Source organism: Erithacus rubecula (assembly GCF_903797595.1).
Source record: "Erithacus rubecula genome assembly, chromosome: 4".
Classification (NCBI taxonomy): domain Eukaryota; kingdom Metazoa; phylum Chordata; class Aves; order Passeriformes; family Muscicapidae; genus Erithacus; species Erithacus rubecula.
Window position 1 is genome coordinate 33,328,415 of NC_136686.1, and position 21,143 is coordinate 33,349,557.

Here is a 21,143-nt window from a genome sequence, read left to right on the forward strand (position 1 = left end):
AAAAACAAAAAATCACCATAGCTAACTTGTGTTTCATGTTACTGGCAGTCTCAGGCAAGAGGTCCAGTTGTGGCTGGAGGTATTTGTGCATTCACCTGTGTTATTGGGCTAGGATGGAGGTGGATTTACCTCTGCTTTAGCAGTACCAAACCCATTGCTCAGCTATTCTGTGTCTCTTGCTTGTCATGGAGAACCTTAAGTTCAGTGAGAGAAATGAATTATGGCTTATGCTGGGAGCCTGAAGTGATGCAGCAGGGAAATGCTCTTGCTGCTCTCACTTCTGCCCACTGTGGTTAGCAATGAAGATTTAGGTTGCTTTGTTGTAGATCAGAGATGCAGGAAATTTTCTGGATAGGGCACCAACAGCAGCAGGGTAACAGGAACATGCCAATAGTAATCTGAGTTCCCACCTGGTTACCACACCATGGTGTGCTGGTAGCCATACCTATTGCACAGTTTGGGAGTCACTGGTTTGAAAGAGTTTATTATTGGGATTCAACTTAAATATGCAGCAGCCACAGTTTGGAGCATTCTTCAGAGATCTTTAGGTCAGCATGCTCTCTGGCATTTGCCTCTTATCCAGAAAGAGGCTGAGTGGACCTCTGTTCACAGCTGAGATCCCAGAAATAGGCTTGGCTTTTAGATGGCTTCATCTGCAGCCTGCTGGAGGACACAGCTGGGAGCAGCAGTGTCATGGCTGGGCTGGAGCTGTCACTGTGCATATTGGTACTTCATTATGTGCTGGATGGGAGGGATGCTAAGAAGGTGGGAGACAATCTGACCTTTTTGTATTTTCAACTTCAATAAAATCCTGACAGTCTTTTACAACTCCTCAGCCAAGTTCTTTTTTTCAGAGTGGCCCATTCCTCTTTCTTTATGTTTGTTCCAGGCCCCATGCACTGCAGTGGACTTGGTAACTGCTACTCTCATACCTGGTTCTTCTCAAACCAGAAGTGACAACAAAAAGTTGTTTGAGTTCAAACACCACTCTGTTTGCAGATCGAAGTACAGGGCTGCTGGCTGACCTTTTCTGATCCTGACTTCCACAGCCAAGAAATCCAAATTTAAAATCTAGGTAGTTGCTGTGAAACTGTACAAATAGAGGAAAGAGAATCCCAGCAGGAGTGCTTCGAGCTGGAAGATGGTGTATTTTGCAGAGAGGAAAAGCAGCCATGCCCTGAGGCAGAAGCCAAGCCTTGCCCCATGCCAAATAACATGGCTCTGCTGTGAAGAGACAGCAAGAGGCTGAGGGGCTGGGGAGGGATATTGGGCAGGGCAGAGAACTTCCAGCATGGCCCCTATGTGAGCAGCAGGTGACCTTCATGCCCAGTCTTTACTGAACTTGTTTCTTCTGTCTTTACAGCCCAGCCTTGGTGTCCACACACACTCAGCTGCCAGCACTTCTGCCCTCAGCAGCCTTGTTGCTGAGGAGACCATTAAGGTGCCTGAAGAGCACCTAAATGCTAAAATGCTCTTTATCCCTGCAGTTACTTCACTTGGTGATGTTGTCTCTAAGTAGATACCTCTTAGAAGCTTACCTCAAACCCAGGAACACGTCTAGCTGAAACTCAGAGTGAAGCTTTTAGCCTTGGCACACGTGATGTCCACAGCTCTTCAGGCTTTTGTTGTGCCTGGTGCTGGGTTTTTTCTTAACAGCTCCTGACAGAGGGAAAAGGTGGGGATGCTGCAGCCAGCCAGGAACAACTATCTTACTTCTTTTGCCACATTGCTCCCACCGTGGCAGGAGAGGCAATAAAAAACAAAATGGCTGTAGGAAGTTTTGCCACTGCTTTAGAAAGTAACATCAGGTAAGAAAGAAAAAAGCCTATCTGGTTTTCAGTGGAGGAAAAAAAGTATGTCATGTAGGAATTGTATTCTGTGAATCACTGCAGTCAGTTCTGCTTTCCTGCCTCAGGGCTTGAAGCTGTGGGCTTCCCTGTGGGCTACCAAAACATATCATGTGTTTGGCACTGGATGGAAAAAAGTTTTATGTTTTTTGTGTCAGCTAGTCATACCCAGAGCCTTACCTTGTCATGCTCAGCAGCTGTATCCAGAATGAGAGTAAGGTTCTGGGCAGGCAAGAGGCTGTTCCAGAGAAGGAAGAAACACAGCTTCCCACTGTGCTGAGAGCTGCTGACTGACACTGCCTGGCCTAGAGGCTTCAGCTTCTCCCAGCAGCTTTTCTCTATCCTTGCCCACAGATTTCCCTGCACAACCTATGAGGTTGGTGGCCGTTTTCTGTGTCTCCCAGAGGTGTCTGCTGCAGTAATGGAGAACAGAAACAACAGCACAGGTTTCCCACTGCTATTTATTTTGCCATTAATACCAGTCCAAACTCCTCATTTTCTTTGTGCTACACCATCAAATACACCCCCAGATCCCTTCCTGAGCAGTGATTAGTTCCTGTTCTCAGGGCCATGATATCAACCAGGACTTTAGGCTTTGGTTCCCTCTCACCCCTACCTGACCTCCAAATACACTCCCTCCTAATTCCCCAGACTCCAAATTTCCCCTCCTAATACAGAGCACATGATATGCAGAATTCCCAGCCATTGAACCCAGCAGCAATCTGCCTGGCTCTGAGGCTGCAGCTGTACTGTAAGATGCAACCAAAACCAGACTGAGGATGTGTCTCGAGCAAGTGAACAGCTGAGAACATGCTTGTGTCTCACAGAGGAGCCATAGCAGAGGCAACAGCCCTGACAAGGCCTCCCAGCAAAGCTGCAGGATGTTACTAAGCAAATGACCTTTCTCTGGAGCAGTCACTTCACCCACACAATCGAATGCAAAGCGCACGCTGCAGAGTGTGTGAACATCAAGATTTTGTTCAGTTCTTCAGCAGCCAAAATAATTAATCTCCAACAGCTAAAGTAATTTATTTCCTCCAACTCAGCCTTTCTAGCAGACTTCAAATCCAGCACAGCAATTATCTGTGCTGCTAAGATAGCCCCATGAAGTGTCTTTGGCAAACTTCTCATCCTTTCACCCAGTTCCTTTGCTCACTCTGTGAGCAAAGATCTCTTCCATCATAGAAAGATACTTACAGAAAGATGCCTTCTTCATGCATCATGCCTGGCCAGCATGGGGGAGCAGTCCTGGGCAGGCCAGGGCCCATGGAGTGACTAGGTGGAGAAATCAGCAAGTTTTGATTAGGAAGATGATAAAGGAAGTATGGTAAACAGCGTTCCTCTGGGAGCTTTTTATGAAATCTCTGAGAGGGGAAGACAGCACATGGAATAATTAAAATAATCATCTGGCAACCTGCTAAGGCTGGTCATAGATTAGCAACCAGCAGCTAAACCTAAAAGCAAATAACTAGAATTCCCTTCCCAGGGCTGCCAGATTTGCACACAGGGTCATAAGTGTGATGAGCTTCTTGGCACCTGGGTCTGACACCTCCCAGTGATGTCAGGCTCATGCCAGACATGCCAGGGAGATGCCACACACCTGAATCAGCACACAGTTGGCAGGACTAAGTTAGTCCACAGAGAAGAGCTGGTGCTTACCACTAGACACAGAACCCTGACTTCACACCTCTCCCATTTCATCTACCCTGTTTCAGGTCTTTGAATGGCAGCACTCTACAGATGTGGCAAAGCAGCCCCTTCAGGGTTAAAGATGAGCTTGTCAGCCTGAGTGATAAAAAGTGGGATAGAAAATAAGAGGAAAGAGTCCTTAATTAAGGCAAGAAGCTGGGAGCAGAGACTGTAGAATGTCAATCAGTCTGGAGGGAAGGCTGCGTGGAAAGCAGCAATCAAACTCCTTCAGTTTTAATTAAACCTGACTCTATATTAAGGATGTGACATCTTTGCTTCACCTCCCTTTTGAGATGAGAAACCAGTTAAAGCATGTACACTGGTACTGGAAAGACAGGAATTGCCTTCTGGCTCCAGAGCCTTCCCATCCTAGGCTCAGCACCTGCCCTTTCTGCTCACGTGCTCCCCAGAATTGGGGCTTAGCACCAGGCAGAACTTAATGAAGGGGTCAGGACTTGCAGCCAGTTCTCATGCTAAATGCACCTTCACCCCCAGATCTTCCCTGTCCTCTCTGTCCTGTTTCATTTAGGCTTCACCCCAACATGCAGCAGTCAGTCCTGACCTGATCTACTCGTTTTTCAAGCTGGGACCAGAATCAGGGGTGAGCAACAGCCCAGTTGCTTTTAGGCAAGAACAAGAAGCATCCAGCTGTGCCACATCATTGTTCCTGCCTGCTGTTCCCTTCTCCCTCCAGTGCTTTGGGCTGTGGAGTGAGTTTTCACCTGAAAAAATGATGAGGCCATGTGAGTTGGCCACCAGCCATGGCATCATGTACAGAGGGTGGCTGCAGAACTCACTGTTCCCAGGAAGGTGAGTAAGGCACACTGGACATGTTTCTGAAAGAAACTGTAGAGGAAGTGCCACTGTAGAGGAGTGGCAGCCACCATGAAAGGAGAGCGGTGGAAAAATCAGAAACAAGGATAGAGGCAAGGGAGGCTCAAAGTGCAGAAAACATCAAGCACTTGAATGGAAAAAGAAAACTAATTCCCAGCACAACTGGCCTTCCTCTTCAGTTAGGCTCCACACAGAAAAAGGGATGGCCTTGGAGCTGAGCTCTAGCAGGGCGAACAACAGCTTCAGTGAGCATTAGAAATACCATGTCACCTGGGGATTAAGAGTGGGCAGGACAAAGCAAAAAGGAAAGATTTACGCAAACAGAAGTAGGGAACAGTAAAAGAAGATAAATAAGGGGGAGATCATGGCTCTGCTCATGCACACCACACCTCTGCAAGCTGCCTGATGTCATCCAGCCCCACTGTACAATGCCTACGGCACTGGCTGGGGCCAAAACCACTTTACTTTTGACACAACTTGCAGCACCATGCATGAGGTGCAACAAGTGAGGATTTTGTAGCCCATGCAGGGCTCAGGACACCTACAAGTGCCATGGCAACCTGTAATTGTTTCCCAGCTTCAGTGTGGAAGTCTGGATGTCCCACAATGTCACAGCTTTCCCTAAACATTTTTTCCTGAGCTTCCTATTTTTCACCTTCTCTTAAGAAATTATAGGTGCAGATCTACCTCACATAAAGAGTTACATATTCAGGATCCACACAGCACTAATAAAATGCCATACGTAAATAAAGAAAAGGAGGGCTGTTGCAGTCACTTAAACTTTACTGTGAATATTGAGCTGGGATGATGGCAGGTCTCAGACATGGCTACAGGACTGTGGAGGAGGTGTTTGAGAAGTTCTGGGGGACTTTAACTCAGTTTACTGGGTCTGAATGAGCGAGGTCATCTCCCACTGCCAACAAAACCATCTCAGTGGAAAAAGGTGCAGGCAAGATGATCCTGGAGGAAAGCAAAACCACTGTGATGTGGTCAGAAAATGTGATGCAAACGGATACTGCTTTCTTGCCTCCCTAGCCCTTTTCTAGGGCTTCTTCTTGGTCTTGTCCAACAGCTCCTCTTAGAGGGGTCACATCTGGGGAATTGCCAGCTGTTGCCAAAACTTCCTCCTCCAGCAGCTCCTTCTCAACAGAGACCACGGCATCTTGTACCTGCCGAGTCCATGCTCTGGCTCGACTGGCACCTTCATGGTTCCTCTTTCTGGTCTTCTCCTCTGGGACTTGGGTCACCTCAGTGTCACCTCCATAGAAATCTCCTGTCCTGTTGGCAAAATCTCTTTCCACATTGACCATATGGACTTTCCTTCCAACTCTCCTCTTCTTCTTTTTCCTGATCTTGTTCTGGAAGAAGAGGCAGGTGAAGGCCTGCTTGAAACGCTTGCGGAAATGCTTGGAGATGAGGGCGTAGACAATGGGGTTGAGGCAGGAGTTGGTGTAGGAAAGGCAGTGGGAAGCCAGGCGGAAAGCATAAGTGGCCCGGTTGAAGGGAAAGTGGCCAAACCAGAAGCAGAGGATGACCAGGTGGTGGGGCAGCCAGCAGAGGCAGAACAGGATGGCCACTGTGACAATCATCTTGGTGACCTTACTCTTGGCTTTCCGAGACTCTGAGACTCTTTCTATGGGGTCTACTGAAGTCCACAGGAACTTGATGGTCCTAGTGTACGCCAGGCTCACCACGGTCACGGGCAGCAGGTATCCGAATACAAACGTGATGATGTCCAGAACCTTTCGGCGCTGGTCCTCCCAGATGGGGACACAGATGGGCACACCATGGTAATGGATTATCTGGTAGTAACTGAGGTAAGGCCCTGCAAAGAGCAGTGACAGTGACCAGATTACCACAATGGCCACTCCTGCATTTCGGGACGTGCGGAGATCCCGGGACTTCAGTGGATAGCGAATGGCCAAGTACCTGGCAAGGAGGGGAAAGAGAAGGAGAGACAAAACACAACATGGGTGAGACGAGGCATTTCTCCTGCCCTGTGGAGCTGCCATGTGTGTACCCCTTCCCATGCAGACACCCATCTCTTCCCTCCCAAACCTTCTGGGAGTGAGGGTTACAGTGAATTTGCAAAAATATCAGGATCATTGCAACAGTGAGTCTTGGATCTCTATCATCCACTCTGCTATGTCAAAAAAGCAAGCAGTGTGTCTCTTGAACCAGGAAAGAGAAGAATAGGAGCAGGACTATCCCATTTCTTCTGAGTTGTGTCCCTACCCTGGGAGTTTTGCTGTTCTTGCTTATGCATGGCAGACTCCCCTCCTTCCCAGGTGAGCACTAGGTAATTAGGCTGAGAGCTTAAATTGGTAGAGGGGGAGGGCATGGGGAGCTGGGGAGACTGGCTCTTCTGGCCCTACCTCTGGGGAGACCCAACCTGCTTCTTACAGGACACCCAACAGGGTAAGTAGTGGCTTTTCTCCCACCCTTAGCTCAAGAGTGGCAAACACAGTGTCCCTGAGCTGCAGAACTCAAAGAGAAGGCGACACTTACCTGTCAACAGAGACAGCAGCCAGGGTAAAGCTGCTGGCATACATGGTGAGGTAGATCAGGAAATGCACAGCCTTGCAGGCAAAGGCCCCAAAGAGCCACCCATCCAGGGTGTAAATGGTGGCCTGGAAAGGGACACAGCAAATGATGAAGCACAGGTCAGCCACAGCCAGGTTGAGGATGAAGAGGTTGGTGGTGGAGTACTTGACTTGGCCATTCCACAGCAGCACAGCCAGCACCAGCCCATTTCCCACAGTACCCACAAGGAAGATGAGGGAGAAGATGATGGGCACAATAATCCCTGCTGCACGTAGCTCTGGGCTGTCAGAAGAGATGTTCAATCCCCCTGGCATCTTCCTGTCACACTGCAGGGACCTGCATTTGGAGAAAGTGATAACAGGCCCCAAAGTGCTTGACTTCAGCCTTTGACACTCACATTTCTCCCAGAGATGCCAATCCCAACCAGCTGGTTAAATGATGCCACCAAGATTCTCATGACACCACTGGCAAGAATGCTGTTGTGGTCACTCAACCCACATCTGCTTGGCTTGAGCAGAGCTGAATCCTCTTCATCCTGCCCAGATTCACATTGCCATCAGAACATCTCCTGTGCTCCCAGAACCCCGAAGGATCTTTCCTGCCCTTCCACTTGGCGTCACCTACATTCATTCCCCTTTCTTTGGCAGGTCTAAACCCTGGCTAGTGTTCAACAGGGCCATGGGGTAGCAGGCTACCATGGGCTGCAACGATCCCAGCACACTCAGCCCAGGGCTGTGCCACCTCTGGAAGCAGGGACCTGATACCTGGATCTCACCCCACAGCAGCAGCACCCCATCACACTCCACCCCGAGGGAGCTCCCTCAGCTGGGACCACCTCCACCCTGGAGCTGGCTGCTCCTTGCTCCCTGTGCAGTATACTCCACAGAGAAGAAGCAATTAAATGCACCTTTTTCTGATGCTGAGAGGTGGTCAAGGGTGGATGGGGGCAGGTAGGTGATGATGAGGAAGAGATCCTGCAGCCACCTGAAATACAAGACGATGATCATTGTGAAGGAGCCTGTTATTATCACAGCTTAAGATATTGTGATTTGCTGCAAAACTTCCTCCAGCCCTGAGTAACACGGTGCTCAGGCAGGGAACACCAACAGCCTATCCTCGAATAAGCCTTCCCCTTGTTGTGCTATCATTAGAACAAATTGTCCTTCTCTGAGCAAAAACAGAGAAGGAAAGACACTGTTATCTAGCTACCGTTGACAAGCAATTAACTTGTTTTTGGGTCATGCAAGCTCCTTAACTCCATGCTCCCCCATCCCTCAGCTCATGCCACTTCTGCTTCTCAGCTTCTTTGTGTATCACACCAAGAGACTCTCCCTGCCTCTCTGTGTCTTTGGCCCCCTCTGTCCTACTAATAGCTACCCTCCAGCTCATCCAGCTTATCCATCTGGCCCCGTGGGATCTCCTCACTGAAGCTGAGGAGCCCCATCTCCTTCTGGGCATGCACAATGCACCAGGGTGTCTCTGCCCAGGGAGCCTGAGACCATCTTTCAGCTTTGGAAGCCAGCACTCACCTTTTGGAGGAAGGGCCTGCAGCTTTGCCACTCGCTCAGCAGGAGACTCCAGTCCAGCCCATGCAGTGGTAGTGGGAGGATGCAGACCACAGAAGAGTTTGTCTGGGCAGCTCAATCACTCCTGCCTGGTGCTCCGCTGCCTCCCCCCGCCCGCCACCAGCTCTGCTCTCTCTCCTTCCGGAGCTCCTCTCCTCTCCTGTCTCTCCGACTCCCCCTTTTCCCTCCCTCTGCTCTTGCTGCTGATCCATAGTTCTCTGTTGGTTTTTTTTTTTTTCCCTCTCCCTGAGGTTGGGTTTGAAGTTAACTCCTCTCTGCCCAGTTTTCCTGCAGGCTCTGCTGCTCCCTACTCCTCCTGCTGAGAAGGGGGTGGCAGAGGAAAAGATCACTGCTCTCTGGTAGCAAAGGAAGGATGGAGGGGAGAGGGTCCCTTGGACCTCAGTGGCCACTTCTCACTGCTGTGTGTTCAGGACATGTTGTCCAACACCTCTGGAAAAATGTAAATATCCCACCACTGTGAACCTGGTCCCTGCCCTGTCCCTCAAATATAGGATCCTAAACCCTCCGGAGGATAAGCAATTAACTGCTGTCACTAGGTGTTACTAATTAATTGTTCGTAGCACTGAGCAGATTGAGCCTCTCCCGCAATGTCTGATCTAGGGAAGGAGAAGAAGGCAGCTTTTGGATTCCATCTAGCCCAGGTCTCCACCCCACCACTATTGCAGTATGGGAGGAAGGACAAGACCTCCAGGATGGCCACCTCCAGAGGTCCAGGCCATCACAGCTGCCGGGGACACACATGGGGGCTTGGCCTATGTGCCAGGAGAGGACAGCGACCCACGCAGCCCTCCAGCCCTGCCACTCTGCTGCCGTGTCCATCCTGTGACCTGTTCCCTGAGGACTTCCAGGTGCACTGAGTGCAGCTTGGTGATTCTTTCTCAGCAAGACCTAAAGGCCGTTGGCTTTGAAGGGAAGGTTGTGGGTACCTCTTCCAGTGATGGAGCAGGACGTGGAGAAGGAGGCGGTGGTCCCTTCCCCTCCACAGCAGCCCCGAATGATCCCCATCGGCTCAGTGGCAGGAGGGACCAAGAGGCTCTGGTGGGAAGGAGCGAGGTGTCCCCGCCAGCTCCCTATCAGCCGCTGTAAGCAGGGAAAAGGGGAAGGCCATGCTCGGGACGCGGTGATAACCCAGGGGATGCGGCAGCGTGCGAGCCGGGCACAGCCTGCCACAGCGCTGCTCGCCATGGAGGGACCACACCGCAGCTGCCTCCTCCTGCTGCTCCTCTGCCTGCTCCCACCGCCGGGCACCCCGGGCCCGCCGCCGCCTCTGGAGCCGCCGCCGCCGCCGCCCGGCCCCGCTGACCCCGCGGCGCACCTGCTGCGCGGCCAGCCCTCGGCCCCGGTGCGGCCCTACAGCCTGTCGCTGTCCCCCGAGGATTACCGCTACGCCCCCAAGCCCCGCCACCTGCGGCCCGGGCGGCTGCGCCGGCTCCTGGGCCCGGCCTTCGACCCCTTCTGGATGGCGACCGAGGAGCCGCGCGGCCGCAACGGGAGCGGCCCGGAGGGGAGCCTGGAGTCCATGAGCCGGGCGCTGGCCGAGGGCGCCGGGCGCTATCACCGCAAGCTGTGGCGGGAGGCGGAGGAGCTGGAGCTGCCCGCCGAGCTGGCGGGGGCCCCGGCCCGCCGCCTGCGGCAGTGGCTGGTGGAGCGGGCCGCCTGCCGCCTCACCTCGGCCTGGGTGGACCTGGGGCCCGTGTTCTGGCCGCGCTGGGTGCGCCACACGTCGTGCGAGAGCGGCGGCCCCGGCTGCTCCTGGCCGCCCGGCATGGCCTGCCGGCCCGCGCAGCTCACCCGCATCCAGCTGCTGGCCTGGCACTGCTGGGCCCCGCCGCTCCCCGGGCCCGCCAACTGCACCTGGCGGCACATCCCCTACCCCGTGGTGGCCGCCTGCAAGTGCTCCTGCCGCTGAGGGGCCGCCCGCTGCCTGTCCTTGCGGCCAAAAGGTCTGAGCGGCTGCCGGGACTCACCCTGGGAGCTGGGGAAAACCCCTCGGACAGAAATAAACCTCCAGGAAGGACGTGGGGATGCATGGCTGTGGTCATTGCTCTGTCTCGCCGAAACCCCTGGGTGAGGGGTGCAGCTGCTTCACCCATCAGTGCTGTGAGCACTGCCCTTGTGCAGCATTTATCTCCAGGATGAGGGATGGAAAAGTTATGACACTGAACTTCAGACCCCGTTTGCACCAGCCACTGCTGGGGTAGCCCTGCCTGCTTGGATGGGGCTGCAGGCAGGGAGCCAGAGCAAGGGAATTCTAGCAGAGAAAGGGTAGAGATGAGTCACTGCTGGGGTGGAAACAGCAATGTGGAGAGGGGCTGGAGGGAATCAGTGGGCAGTGGGGTAGTTTGGGACTGCAACAATGCAGTCTAGTGAGGGTAGAAGGGCTGGGGTGGGCCATGACCCAGGATTGGAAGTACTTTTTGGGCTAGGTATGTATGGAAAATGGGATGGGGTAGGATAGTCCCTTACTTGGAGGTAAAATGGGTGAAATATGTGGATCCCCCACCTTATGCCATGGTGCAGAGGGTGACAGCTCCAGACTCAGGACTGCCTGAGCTGCATACAAGGTATTGGGTACAGCAGGCAGCCCAGGGTGGGAAATGCATCTTCAAAAAGTGGCATCTGCCTCAACATTCCACTCAGCAAAACATCCTCTGCTTTCTGAGCTAAAAGCTGCCTAGAGCTGCAGATCAGACCCAGGCTGGAAGGCCTTGAAGCAATAGAGAGCAGGAGGATTTGCCTCAATTCAATGTTACCATGATGCCTACAGGTCAATGAGCATGGCATTATTCATCACCAGTGTGCCACCATCTGACCCTCCTGCCTTCTTAGGATTCCAGCACTCCACAGTCTGTTCCCCAGACAGCTACAGAGTCTGCTGCTGAGCATGGCCTTGAAGCAGAGAGGGTGCAGGGAGCTTCCTGCCGAGGGATCTGAGAGATACAGAGGTGAAAGGGAGGTCAGTGCCTCTGGTGAGGAGAGGAGCAGAAGGGCGAGCCCACATGTGCATGCAAAAACAATAGTGAGCATCAGAAGGGAGGCTGCTGTTGCTGCTCTGGCCTGCAGCTGAGCAGAGAGACATCTGTAGGGCTGCTCTGCCAATGAGGAGGACTTGAAAGATGGAGCAGGGTTACACTGCTTGGGTTGTCTGCCCTGAGTGGAGCAGAGGCATCAGCAGTGATGCCTGGAGAGGGAGAAGAGAGAAGAGGAGAGGGCTGGAGACCAGCAGGAAAGGAATGTGAGGGAGGGTGTTACAGGTGTGCAATGGAAGTGTGCAGGTAGAGGGAGAAAGGGATGCACATGCATTGGGCTCCAACCAGCAGTGATACAGTTTAAGGTCTCAACCTCCCTATACCTGAGCCCATCTGGCTGAACTTTCAACTCTTCCAGGTTGCACAAGGGGCCTGAGAGCAACCTCCCTGCCTTCCCCATTACATTCCCCATGCTAAAACACTGCCTATTGAAAAGGGTTTGCAGCACTGTGAGGGCCTGGTGCCACAGAAAGGGAACTCCATATCATAGTTTATCAGCAGGCTGAGCTCAGGGCCTGTGGAGATGGAAAATTAAACAAAATCAGCACACAGCTACACTACAGCTGTTCTAATAGGGTTTGTTGCAGTCCTATTGAACATACAGGACACATTTCTCCCCTGTCCTTGGCATCCTCATAAAGCCCTACAGTCCTGGATTAACACCTATATTCTTCTGCAGTTGCTTTGGCTCAGGTCAGACATTATTGCCTTGTAGTTTGCTCCATGACAGTCTGGCAACACATAAGGACTTCAGAGCAGGTCTTTGCTGATGTGCTCCAGCACCCAGACACAGCACACTCCATTTCAGCTAGAATCAGTCCCTGGCTGCAGCTACTCATTCAGCACTTGGGCAGCTAGCAGGACACACAGTTTCTGATCTGGAACAAAACTGATGCAAACACAGCAATTCTAAGAAATGCCCAGGTCCCACTTGTTCCTTTTTGAGTGCTGAAATACTACAACAGTACAGCTTGACGAACAAATCCAAAGATTCCTGCCACATCGAAGAAAATTAAAGCTTTCTGTCACCTGCTCTGCCCCTGGCCTCGGACTCAGTCAGATGCAGATCCTCTCACCATGCTGCTGGCCTCTGCCACCTCAGCTTGCCTGCTCCCTGATGGCCTCTCCGGAGCAAGATGTCTTTCCCAGGACAAGTTTGGGACCACTGAAGCAACTGGCAACGCCTTATAGCTGGAGAGCAAGTAAGCCTCACATCTAACACCTGAGAGTGAGAAGGAGAGAAAGGAGAACTGGAGCTTTGGCTGGCCCTTGTCCTCTTTCCCTAACCAGCTGCTGGTGGCACACATTGCAAAGGGCTTGGGAAACACTCCTGCCTCAGAGCAGTCAGATCTGCCAGGGTAATGCTGCTGGACCCACAGGACAGCATAGAAGAAGCAGGCAAAGCAGGCAACCTCGGGCACATCAGCAATGCTGTATTTCCATCAGCAGGAGACAGCAGGAACTGCAGTGCTTCAGCATCTAGACTGAGGCTTCAGGGAAGACATAGCAGAGTGTCTGGTCACAGCACGAGGGGATGGGGTGCAGCTCCTGGATGAGGAAATAGGAGGCAGACAAATATCCTCTGCGCTGCAGGAACCTTTAATGACACTTTAAGTGCTGGTTGCCAGTGCTACCAGCCAGCTGGCTGACTCATGTGATGCTGGGATGCCTTGAGGAACCGTCCTGCTTTCAGCAGCGTGCTGCTCAAGCCTTTTTCCCCGTCAGAGGCACTTGTTAGTGGGCAGGGATGGTGCCGAGGTGCGTGCTGGCGCTCAGGACAGCGCTCCGTGCGTGCGCCCCGCCTCGGTGAAGGCCTCCACGCAGCGGTCGATGTCCTCGTCACTGTGCACGGCCGAGATCTGCACCCGGATCCGCGCCTTCCCCTTGGGCACCACGGGGTAGCTGAAGCCAATGACGTAAATGCCTGGGGAGGAAGCAGGCAGTGAGGATGGAGTCCAGCACAGCAGGACAAGAGCATTAATGTAAAGCCCCTTCCTAACAAAGAAGGAAGGTGCAGCCAGCAATATCTGGGGGAGACCATGAGAACATCTGCAGCTGGAGGAGTACTGGATTTCATGCAGGAACACCCACTTAAGGAGAGCTTGTGGTGACAATACCACCAAATTTCCCTTCCCACAGGGAATGTGTCTGCATAGTAAGCTCTCTCCCCAGATCACCTCTGTTGAGCATGTCCTCTGCCATCACTGACGCCAGCCGAGCATCCCCCAGCATGACTGGACAGATGGGATGGTCTTTCCCTGAGATGGTGAAGCCAGCTGCTGTCATCTTACTTCTGAACCTGGTGAAGAAAACAACAGGATGAGTAAAAACTTACTTCTGAACCTGGTGAAGAAAACAACAGGATGAGTAAAAACCTCAACAACCCCGTCCTTGGAGACCACTGCCTTTCTTTCCCCTGAGAGCCCTGGCCACTGAGAACTGGGTAAGGTTTGCTCCACTGTTCATCTTCTGTGCATGGAAATCTCTCCTCTTGGAGTGACCTCCTGCCATGTCCTGCTCAACATAATGGGACTGCAGATCCTTGAGTGGACAATGTACCCCAGCTCACAAAGCATCCAGACGTGACATCTGGATGACACAGGCATATCCTGCAGCTTCCCCTGAGCCCTGACTTGCAAACTGTCCTCTCAGCTATTACTGGGCAAGTGGGGGTGAATAAATCACACAACTCACTCCTAACAAAGCTGCCCCTGCTCCCACCCCAATATGGCCCCCTCACCGTTGGGTTTTGGCAGCCATAGACTGTGCAATGGCATTGCTCTCCATGAGCAGGTCCAGGGCCTTGGATGCACAGCCCACCACGGCAGGGGGCAAGCTGTTGGAGAAGAGGTACGGGCGGGAACGCTGGCGGAGCAGATCGATGAGGGGTTTGGGACCTGTTGTGTACCCACCTGCAGACAGAGGAGAGAGAATTGGATAAGGCACCCCAGGGTGACCTGTTCAGAGTAAGGCTTCTTGATAAAGCCAACCTGTCACCTATAGCAGGAACTTAGGTACAAACTAGGTCTAAAAATCTCAGCTGATGCTTTTGACCAAGGGTCTCCACCTCGACCCCAAAGGCATATGCATGAGAAAGATGACAGTGTAAGGAGCCCATGACAGGATTTCCCTTAATCCTGCAGCAACATCCCAAATCAAGCCTCATGCCACCAGTGGAAAACATTAGAATGCATTTGTTACTCTATCATTAGGCAGAGGAAGGAAACACAAGACTGATGCTGTAGAGCTTGTCAGGGCATGTAGGACCATGGACAGGAAAATGCTTTCACCTGCAGCTCCTCCAAGAGCTTTTCCCAGGGTAGAATTGACGATGGTGACCTTGTCCATCACTCCCAGGAGCTCATCAGTACCCCTGTAGAAAAAGGAATGTCACATTATCAGCTGTGCCAGCACGAACCAGGGAAGCTGCTGGACACCTCAAAGGAAACAGCACTGTCAGCCAGGTCCCTGGAATCCTTCCTTCTAGACAAGGAGGAATAGCCTTTTGAGATAGTTCCCAATTGCTGACCTTCCTCTCCTGCAGAAAGCCTAAGCTGGGACCTCACAAAGTAAGAGCATGGGTTCTTCATCCCTTAGAGATGGCAAAGCACTCAAACTTCCCACACAGAAGTTTAATAGTACAAACAAAGCACCTGCCAGGAGAGGTGGTACTCAGATGAGAGGGTCACACCATCCGTGACACACTGAGAAGCAGGCATCACTTGGGGATGGATCACTGCTAAAGTATCTCCTTTCAATCCAAAGGTGAGGTGCAAAGCCTTCAAGAAGTCCCCACACAAAAACACATTGGCCATAAGGACATTTGTCCTTGCTTCAGAATGAGTCAGGGGAGGAGGAAGAAATGGGGCTGAAGCAGTCCCTTACCGCCCGTTGGGTCCCAGGAATCCCGTGGCATGGCACTCATCAATGAAGACCAGGGCATCGTACTTCTGGGCCAGCTGGCAGATTTCCCTCAGGGGTGCAATGTCACCATCCATGGAGAAGGCACCATCAGTGGCCACCAGCCGCAGTCGATGCTTCTGTTGGAGGGAAAGAGGCACCCAGGGGTGAGGATGTCATTCTGAGGAGAGGGGCTGGCAAAAGGATGCACTCAAATTCCTGTACAGAGAGGATGTACCTAACTGAGATGAGGGGGTGGCTGCTATGCCTGTCAGCAAAAACAGTGATTGTTGCATGGGAAAAGGCAGAGCTCATCCTCCAGGACTGGTTACTGCACAGGCAGCACAGCTAAGCAAGTGCCCTGGCGCTGGGGTGGGAGCAGACCTCCATACCTGTGCTTCCTTCAGCTTGGCCTCCAGGTCCTGCATGTCCATGTGCTTGTAGCGGTACTTGTTGGCCTTGCACAGGCGGATCCCGTCGATGATGGAAGCATGGTTCAGCTCATCTGACAGCACTGCATCCTCTGGAGTCAGCAGGGCCTGGCCATGCCAAACAGAAAGGATCATCTTTTGCTTCACTCACCAAGATCTCACAGGCTCCCTCAGTACAGAGAGCAAGGCTGAGATTGATTCCAGCTGCCACGTCTCTCCTGACAGTGATAAACTTTATATTTCCTTCCTAGTCACTTTATCCCCTGATTTTTTTTGGTGCCAGGCTCTTGCTTGTGGCTTCTGAGCTCAAAATCTCTCTCCCCCTTTCCTAAGATGCCTGTCAGAGCATCTCTTCCCCTCACCTACACTTTAAGGGGGAGTACAGACCCCTGCAGAAATGGTAGTCCTCCCCAAGAGCTAGAGCTGGCTGGAGACAGCAGAGGTGAGGGTGGTCAAATGCCTCTGCATGGCTTCCCTGGTGCAAGGGCCCCAAGTCAGGGCTCTTCACCACGAGTCAATGCTTGCTTTTCTGGTGTGCAGAGCTCACAGCAGCCACACTGCTGCCACCTCCCTCCTCCATGCACAACACAAGGGAAGCCTTATGAACCTCAAAGATCCCAGCGTTGGCATCAAAGCAGCTGGCATAGAGAATGGCATCTTCCCGCTGGTGGAAACGTGCAATTTTCTCCTCCAGGTCCTTGTGTATGCTCTAAAGAGAAGAGAGGAGCAGCAGTCAACAGTGGAGCAGCACAAGTTCTTGCTTGCCCCACTGCTATTAAATGCTGACTTGAAAGGGGAGGAGACAGCCAGGTTCTATCCAGAAAAGGTGTGTATGCGTGGGATAAGTTTCTTGTGGTCAGAAAATGCAGCCCTAAAGTATGATTATGGGTTCAGATGCCAAAAGCTCAGCAGGGAAGCTCCAAGCTCCCCATGCACAAGAGAGAAGCTCTGCTTGTTCTTTGCACTTAACCAGGCAGGACTTAAAAAAGGCTCCAGCGGGGATAAATTGGGCTGGGTCTGATGGAGCCACTTCAAGTCAGGTTCTTTGTAATTGTGATCCACAAGAGAGCGAAAAAGACATCAATTTTCCGAATTCAGAAGGGCGTTCAGTTTCTTTGCTCTCAGGTGTTGTAATGGTTTAAATTGGCATATTCCCAGATGGTTTGCTAGGGGGGACTTGGCAGTCCCTCTCCTTTTCTCACCACGCCACGTGTAACTCAGCACTGTGCACGCATGTTGAGCGGGAGTACCGAGAGGGCAGTCTACGTGGACACCCTGCGAAAGACCCGCGGGGACGGGGATGCTGCCCGGTACCTGGGTACCGCAGATAAACCGCACGGAGCTGAGCCCAGCGCCGAACTTCTCCAAGGCCTCCACAGCAGCGCGGATCACCTCGGGGTGGCTGGAGAGCCCCAGGTAGTTATTGGCGCAGAAGTTGATGATCCCTGCGGGCACAGAGAGAGAGATAAGCAGGGGCATGGCACCGGCGGAAGGCACCGGGGAAAGGCACCGGGGGCCCCCCGCACGCACCGGCGCCGCCGCCCGCCAGGCGGAGGTGGGGACCCTGCCGGGAGGCGATAACGCGCTCGCTCTTCCAGGTGCCGGCGCCTCGGATATCCTCCAGCTCGCTCTCCAGCCGCCGCCGCAGCTGCGCCGCCGCCGCTCCCGACGCGGCCCGGGGGGCGCCAGCCCCGCCGCCCCGCACCGCCCGCACCGCCGCCGCCCGCCACATCCCGGCGCTCCGCCCCAGCCCCCAGCGCCGCTAATTAACCACGGGTTAATTGCTGACCAATGCCCGTCGGCTGCCGGGGCACCGCCCCCCGGCGGGCGGAGCTCCAGCGGCTGGGAGCGCTCGGGCATCTGCTCTAGGAGGCGTTCCTCATCCTTTTTGGAGGAGAGGATCCGTCCCTTATGTGATGCCAGGAGTCTGAGGGATTTTGGGGGAACGCCACCCATGAGATTTAGGAACTGTAATCCTAAAGAAGTTATGTGGCCATTACAGGCCCAGGGAGAATCTTAAAGGATTTTTCCAGTCTAGCACTCTCAGGCTCAGCTAGGACTTTTCTCAAGCTAGAGGCTCTTTCTCTACTGTAAATATAAGAGAAAGAATTATAACAAAAGATAAACACCTGCTGGATCCGTGAGAAAGCCTGGGACAAGAGGTGTTTTTTTCTCTGTCTGTGTTTTGTTTTTCACGAAGTGTCTTGTTTAAAGCCATGGCTTCCTTCAATAAACTGCTCTTTCTTGTTCTTTCTTGCACCATGCAAGAGAGTGCCATGTTATTGTGTTCTTTTGCCGCTCTGCAACCCTTATACAGTAACATTTGGAGGTCCCACGGAGATCAACAGGGTCACTACCAGAGTCTGAGGGATTTCATAACAGCAGGTCATGGATCTCAAGCATCAACAAGCCCAGGAGCATTAGGTGCCTCTACTTAGGGATCTGGGGTCCTCAGCACAAGTGACTTGGATCCTTGCAGCTAGGTGGTTCATAGGTGTCCATCACTGTGGATAATGATCTGTAGTATGTGGGTGCATGCAGCTGAGGTGACCAATAACTCATTGGACAGAGAGGTTTAGGATTTACCAAGTGAAAATTAGAGTACCCAAACCCAAGGGATATGAGCACCTCTGGCCAAATGTGTTTGTGAACTATAGGTTCAATAGCTTTAGACGCAAAGGGTTATAGAATGATAGAATGGTTTGGGTTAGAAGGGACCTTAAAAATCATCTAGTTCCAAGCTCCCTGGCATGGGCTGGGGCAGCTTCCACTAGATCAGGTTTCTCAGACCCCCATCAAAACTCAGCTGGAGTATTTTTAGGGATAGGGCATTCACAACTTTTCTGGGCAACCTGTTCCATCTGGATTAGGTATCTCCTTCCCCTACTACAGCTGACTAGGGAATTCTGTGGCCAGACTGGTTTGGACCACTCATTCCAGGGGAATCAGGTATACCAGGCTCTTGAAAGGTGTTCAGGGTCTTCACTCTAGGGACCCTTTGACCCAACAGGAGCCCACAGGGATTAGATGCATCCAGGCCAAGGATTTCAGTACCCTGAAATACTGAATTTGGAATCCTGAATGGCTGAAGGACTCAGGCACCATTTGCCCAAGTGATTTAAGAAGAACAAGCTGAAGGAGGCATCAGAGAGTCTGAAGACCCTGGGTTTATGAGATTTAGGCACAGCAAGTCCAAAGGCACTGGGCACTCAGAGCTCCTGGGATTTTGGAGCTCCTGGCCCAGGTGGTTGGGGAGCCTGCTGATCAAGAAGTTTATCTATGTCTAGCCAGGAGGGATTAGGCAGCCCTTGCCTGAGGCTCAGACCCTGCTGAGCAGTGAGGCCAGCCCACAGGCTCCCTGCCAGCCCTGGCTGTCAGGATCACTCAGCCCAGCCCAGGGAGGGGCTCTGGAAGGGGCCAGGCCAGCCCTGGAGTCGTGCCAGTCCCCACTGGGCACAAAGCCAGAGCCTCTGGGTCACAGCAGGGCTGAGCCCAGCAGTTCTGCCTTGCCTTGCCCTGCCGTGGCTGCCCACTCCAGCCAGCCTACAGAGCTGTCCACTGCCTCAGGATGTCCCTCCCTGGGGAGCAAAGCTGCTTGTGGCTGTGTTTGTCCTTTCTCCCCATGGTGATCCCACTTCATGGACACCTTCAACTCCCTGAAAGCCAATGTGGACAGACTCTGGCCCCACTCCAGCTCCTCTGTCCCATCCCTGCCACCACCCAGCTGTGCTGTGCCAGCTCCACAGGCAGGTGGGCAGCCCCAGTTATCTCCAGCACCAGCTGGACCTCACACCCAGCAGCCCAACATTCCTCACCTCATCCCCAAGGTGGATGAGGGAGCAGGGACCCTTTTTCCTCCCCCAGGGAAGACCAGGGCTTTTGAAGCCATAGGTTCCAGCTTCCCCATCACTGTTTTTACCCGGCCCCAGCAAACACGTAACCCCCCAGGAGTTGGAGCAGGACCAGGAATTGAAATCCTGCACAACCCCAACAGACACACAGAGTCACCATCACTCCCAACACACAACAAGCATTAACGAACCAACAGACACACACAAAATAAATTTCTGAGACATCAGAATAAAAACCCAGACCAGTAACACTTCAAAAATATTTTTTTTTCATTCATCAACTGCCTTGTTTTAGCTATTTCAATTCCAGACTAGAGTAATTCTTTATAAAATGCAGTAGGAAGGAGTAAAAATAAAGGCAACAGCTATTTACAGAACCAATGGGGAAAGCACAGAAACGCCTCTAGTCTTCTCACTTCTTCTTGGGCGATTTCCGGGCACCGGACTTGGCTCTGGATTTCGACCGCTTTGCCTTCTTGGGTCTGGACTTGGCCTTAACAGTCTTTGGCTTCTTGGCTTTCTTTGGGCTCCTTGACTTCTTCCTGGCCTTCCTGGCACCAGACTTGGGCTTCTTGGCAGGCGACTTGGATCTCCTGGACCTGGCCTTCTTACGGGGAGAGGTGGATCTCCTGGCTGCCTTCTTCCTCTTCCTGGAAGGAGACCTCTTGGCCTTGCTGGCCTTGGCTAGGCGGAAAGAGCCGGAGGCACCAACTCCTTTGGCCTGCTTGAGGACTCCGGCGGCCAGCAGGCGCCGGATGGCCAGCCTGATCTGCACATCGGCGTTGTGGCCCACCTTGTAGTGGCTCTTCACGTACTTCTGGATGGACTGCCGGGACGAGCCGCCGCGGCTCTTGTCGGCCCGGATGGCTGCCGTGACCATGTCCGAGTACGCGGGGTGGGCTGCTGGCCGCCGCGCCGACCGCGCCCGCTTGGGCTTGGTGGCCGAAGCCGGTGGCAGTGGGATCGGGCTGCTGTCGCTCATGGCTTCGTCCCGCGATGTCCTCGCGGCTGGAAGCGTGGCCCGCCCGGCCTGGGAGCCCCGCGCCGGGGCGGGGAGAGGCTGGGAAGGGAGCGGAGGGTGGGTGAAGCCGCAGCAGAGCCGGTGCCGCTCCGCCGCCGGTGCCCCCGCCGGTGCCTCTGCGGCCGCGCCCGCCGCGGGGCTGCCTTTAAAGCCGCGGCGCGGACCGCAGGGGGGACTGCGCCACCCGTGTCCCCGCGTGTCCCCTGCCACGCCCTGACCCGACCCGCCCGCAGCGACAGGGAGGGACGCTGCGGGGACACCCCGGGATAAATAACTGTATTTGGGGGAACGCGTGGTGGGATCAGCGAGAGCTTGTAAGGGACACGTAGTGGGGGCAACCCAGGTACAAGGTGCATTTGGAAGGATATTGTGTAGGCACAAAGAAGGACACAGGGGGACATTGGGGACACT

At 53.2% G+C, this 21,143-nt stretch overlaps 4 protein-coding genes across 6 annotated transcripts; 1 reads left to right on the forward strand and 3 right to left on the reverse strand.

Annotated features, from left to right (window-relative positions):
- Window positions 1-5,133: 5,133 nt before the first annotated feature.
- Window positions 5,134-9,222, reverse strand: GALR3 (galanin receptor 3). 3 transcript variants are annotated; one of them, XM_079303894.1, is made up of 4 exons: window positions 8,444-9,222; window positions 7,822-7,898; window positions 6,879-7,250; window positions 5,134-6,299 (listed from the first exon to the last, which is right to left on the reverse strand). In XM_079303894.1, exons 3-4 carry the CDS (start codon window positions 7,226-7,228, stop codon window positions 5,402-5,404), a joined length of 1,248 nt encoding a protein of 415 aa, XP_079160020.1. In that variant the 5' UTR covers window positions 7,229-7,250; window positions 7,822-7,898; window positions 8,444-9,222; the 3' UTR covers window positions 5,134-5,401. The 3 variants fall into 3 exon arrangements, with proteins under 3 accessions (XP_079160020.1, XP_079160019.1, XP_079160018.1); XM_079303893.1 differs by lacking the exon at window positions 7,822-7,898; XM_079303892.1 differs by lacking the exons at window positions 7,822-7,898; window positions 8,444-9,222 and having other exon boundaries at window positions 6,879-7,712.
- Window positions 9,223-9,224: 2 nt separating this feature from the next.
- Window positions 9,225-10,628, forward strand: LOC306801144 (noggin-like). Its single transcript, XM_079303896.1, has one exon. The coding sequence runs from the start codon at window positions 9,438-9,440 to the stop codon at window positions 10,407-10,409; it is 972 nt and encodes a 323-aa protein (XP_079160022.1). The 5' UTR covers window positions 9,225-9,437; the 3' UTR covers window positions 10,410-10,628.
- Window positions 10,629-13,112: 2,484 nt separating this feature from the next.
- On the reverse strand, window positions 13,113-17,615 carry GCAT (glycine C-acetyltransferase). Its single transcript, XM_079303891.1, has 9 exons — window positions 17,391-17,615; window positions 17,175-17,305; window positions 16,468-16,569; window positions 15,822-15,968; window positions 15,415-15,569; window positions 14,820-14,902; window positions 14,270-14,441; window positions 13,707-13,828; window positions 13,113-13,453 (listed from the first exon to the last, which is right to left on the reverse strand). The coding sequence occupies exons 1-9, from the start codon at window positions 17,590-17,592 to the stop codon at window positions 13,302-13,304; spliced, it is 1,266 nt and encodes a 421-aa protein (XP_079160017.1). The 5' UTR covers window positions 17,593-17,615; the 3' UTR covers window positions 13,113-13,301.
- Window positions 17,616-19,957: 2,342 nt separating this feature from the next.
- H1-0 (H1.0 linker histone) lies at window positions 19,958-20,887 on the reverse strand. The gene has a single exon (XM_079303901.1). The coding sequence runs from the start codon at window positions 20,691-20,693 to the stop codon at window positions 20,124-20,126; it is 570 nt and encodes a 189-aa protein (XP_079160027.1). The 5' UTR covers window positions 20,694-20,887; the 3' UTR covers window positions 19,958-20,123.
- Window positions 20,888-21,143: the final 256 nt, after the last annotated feature.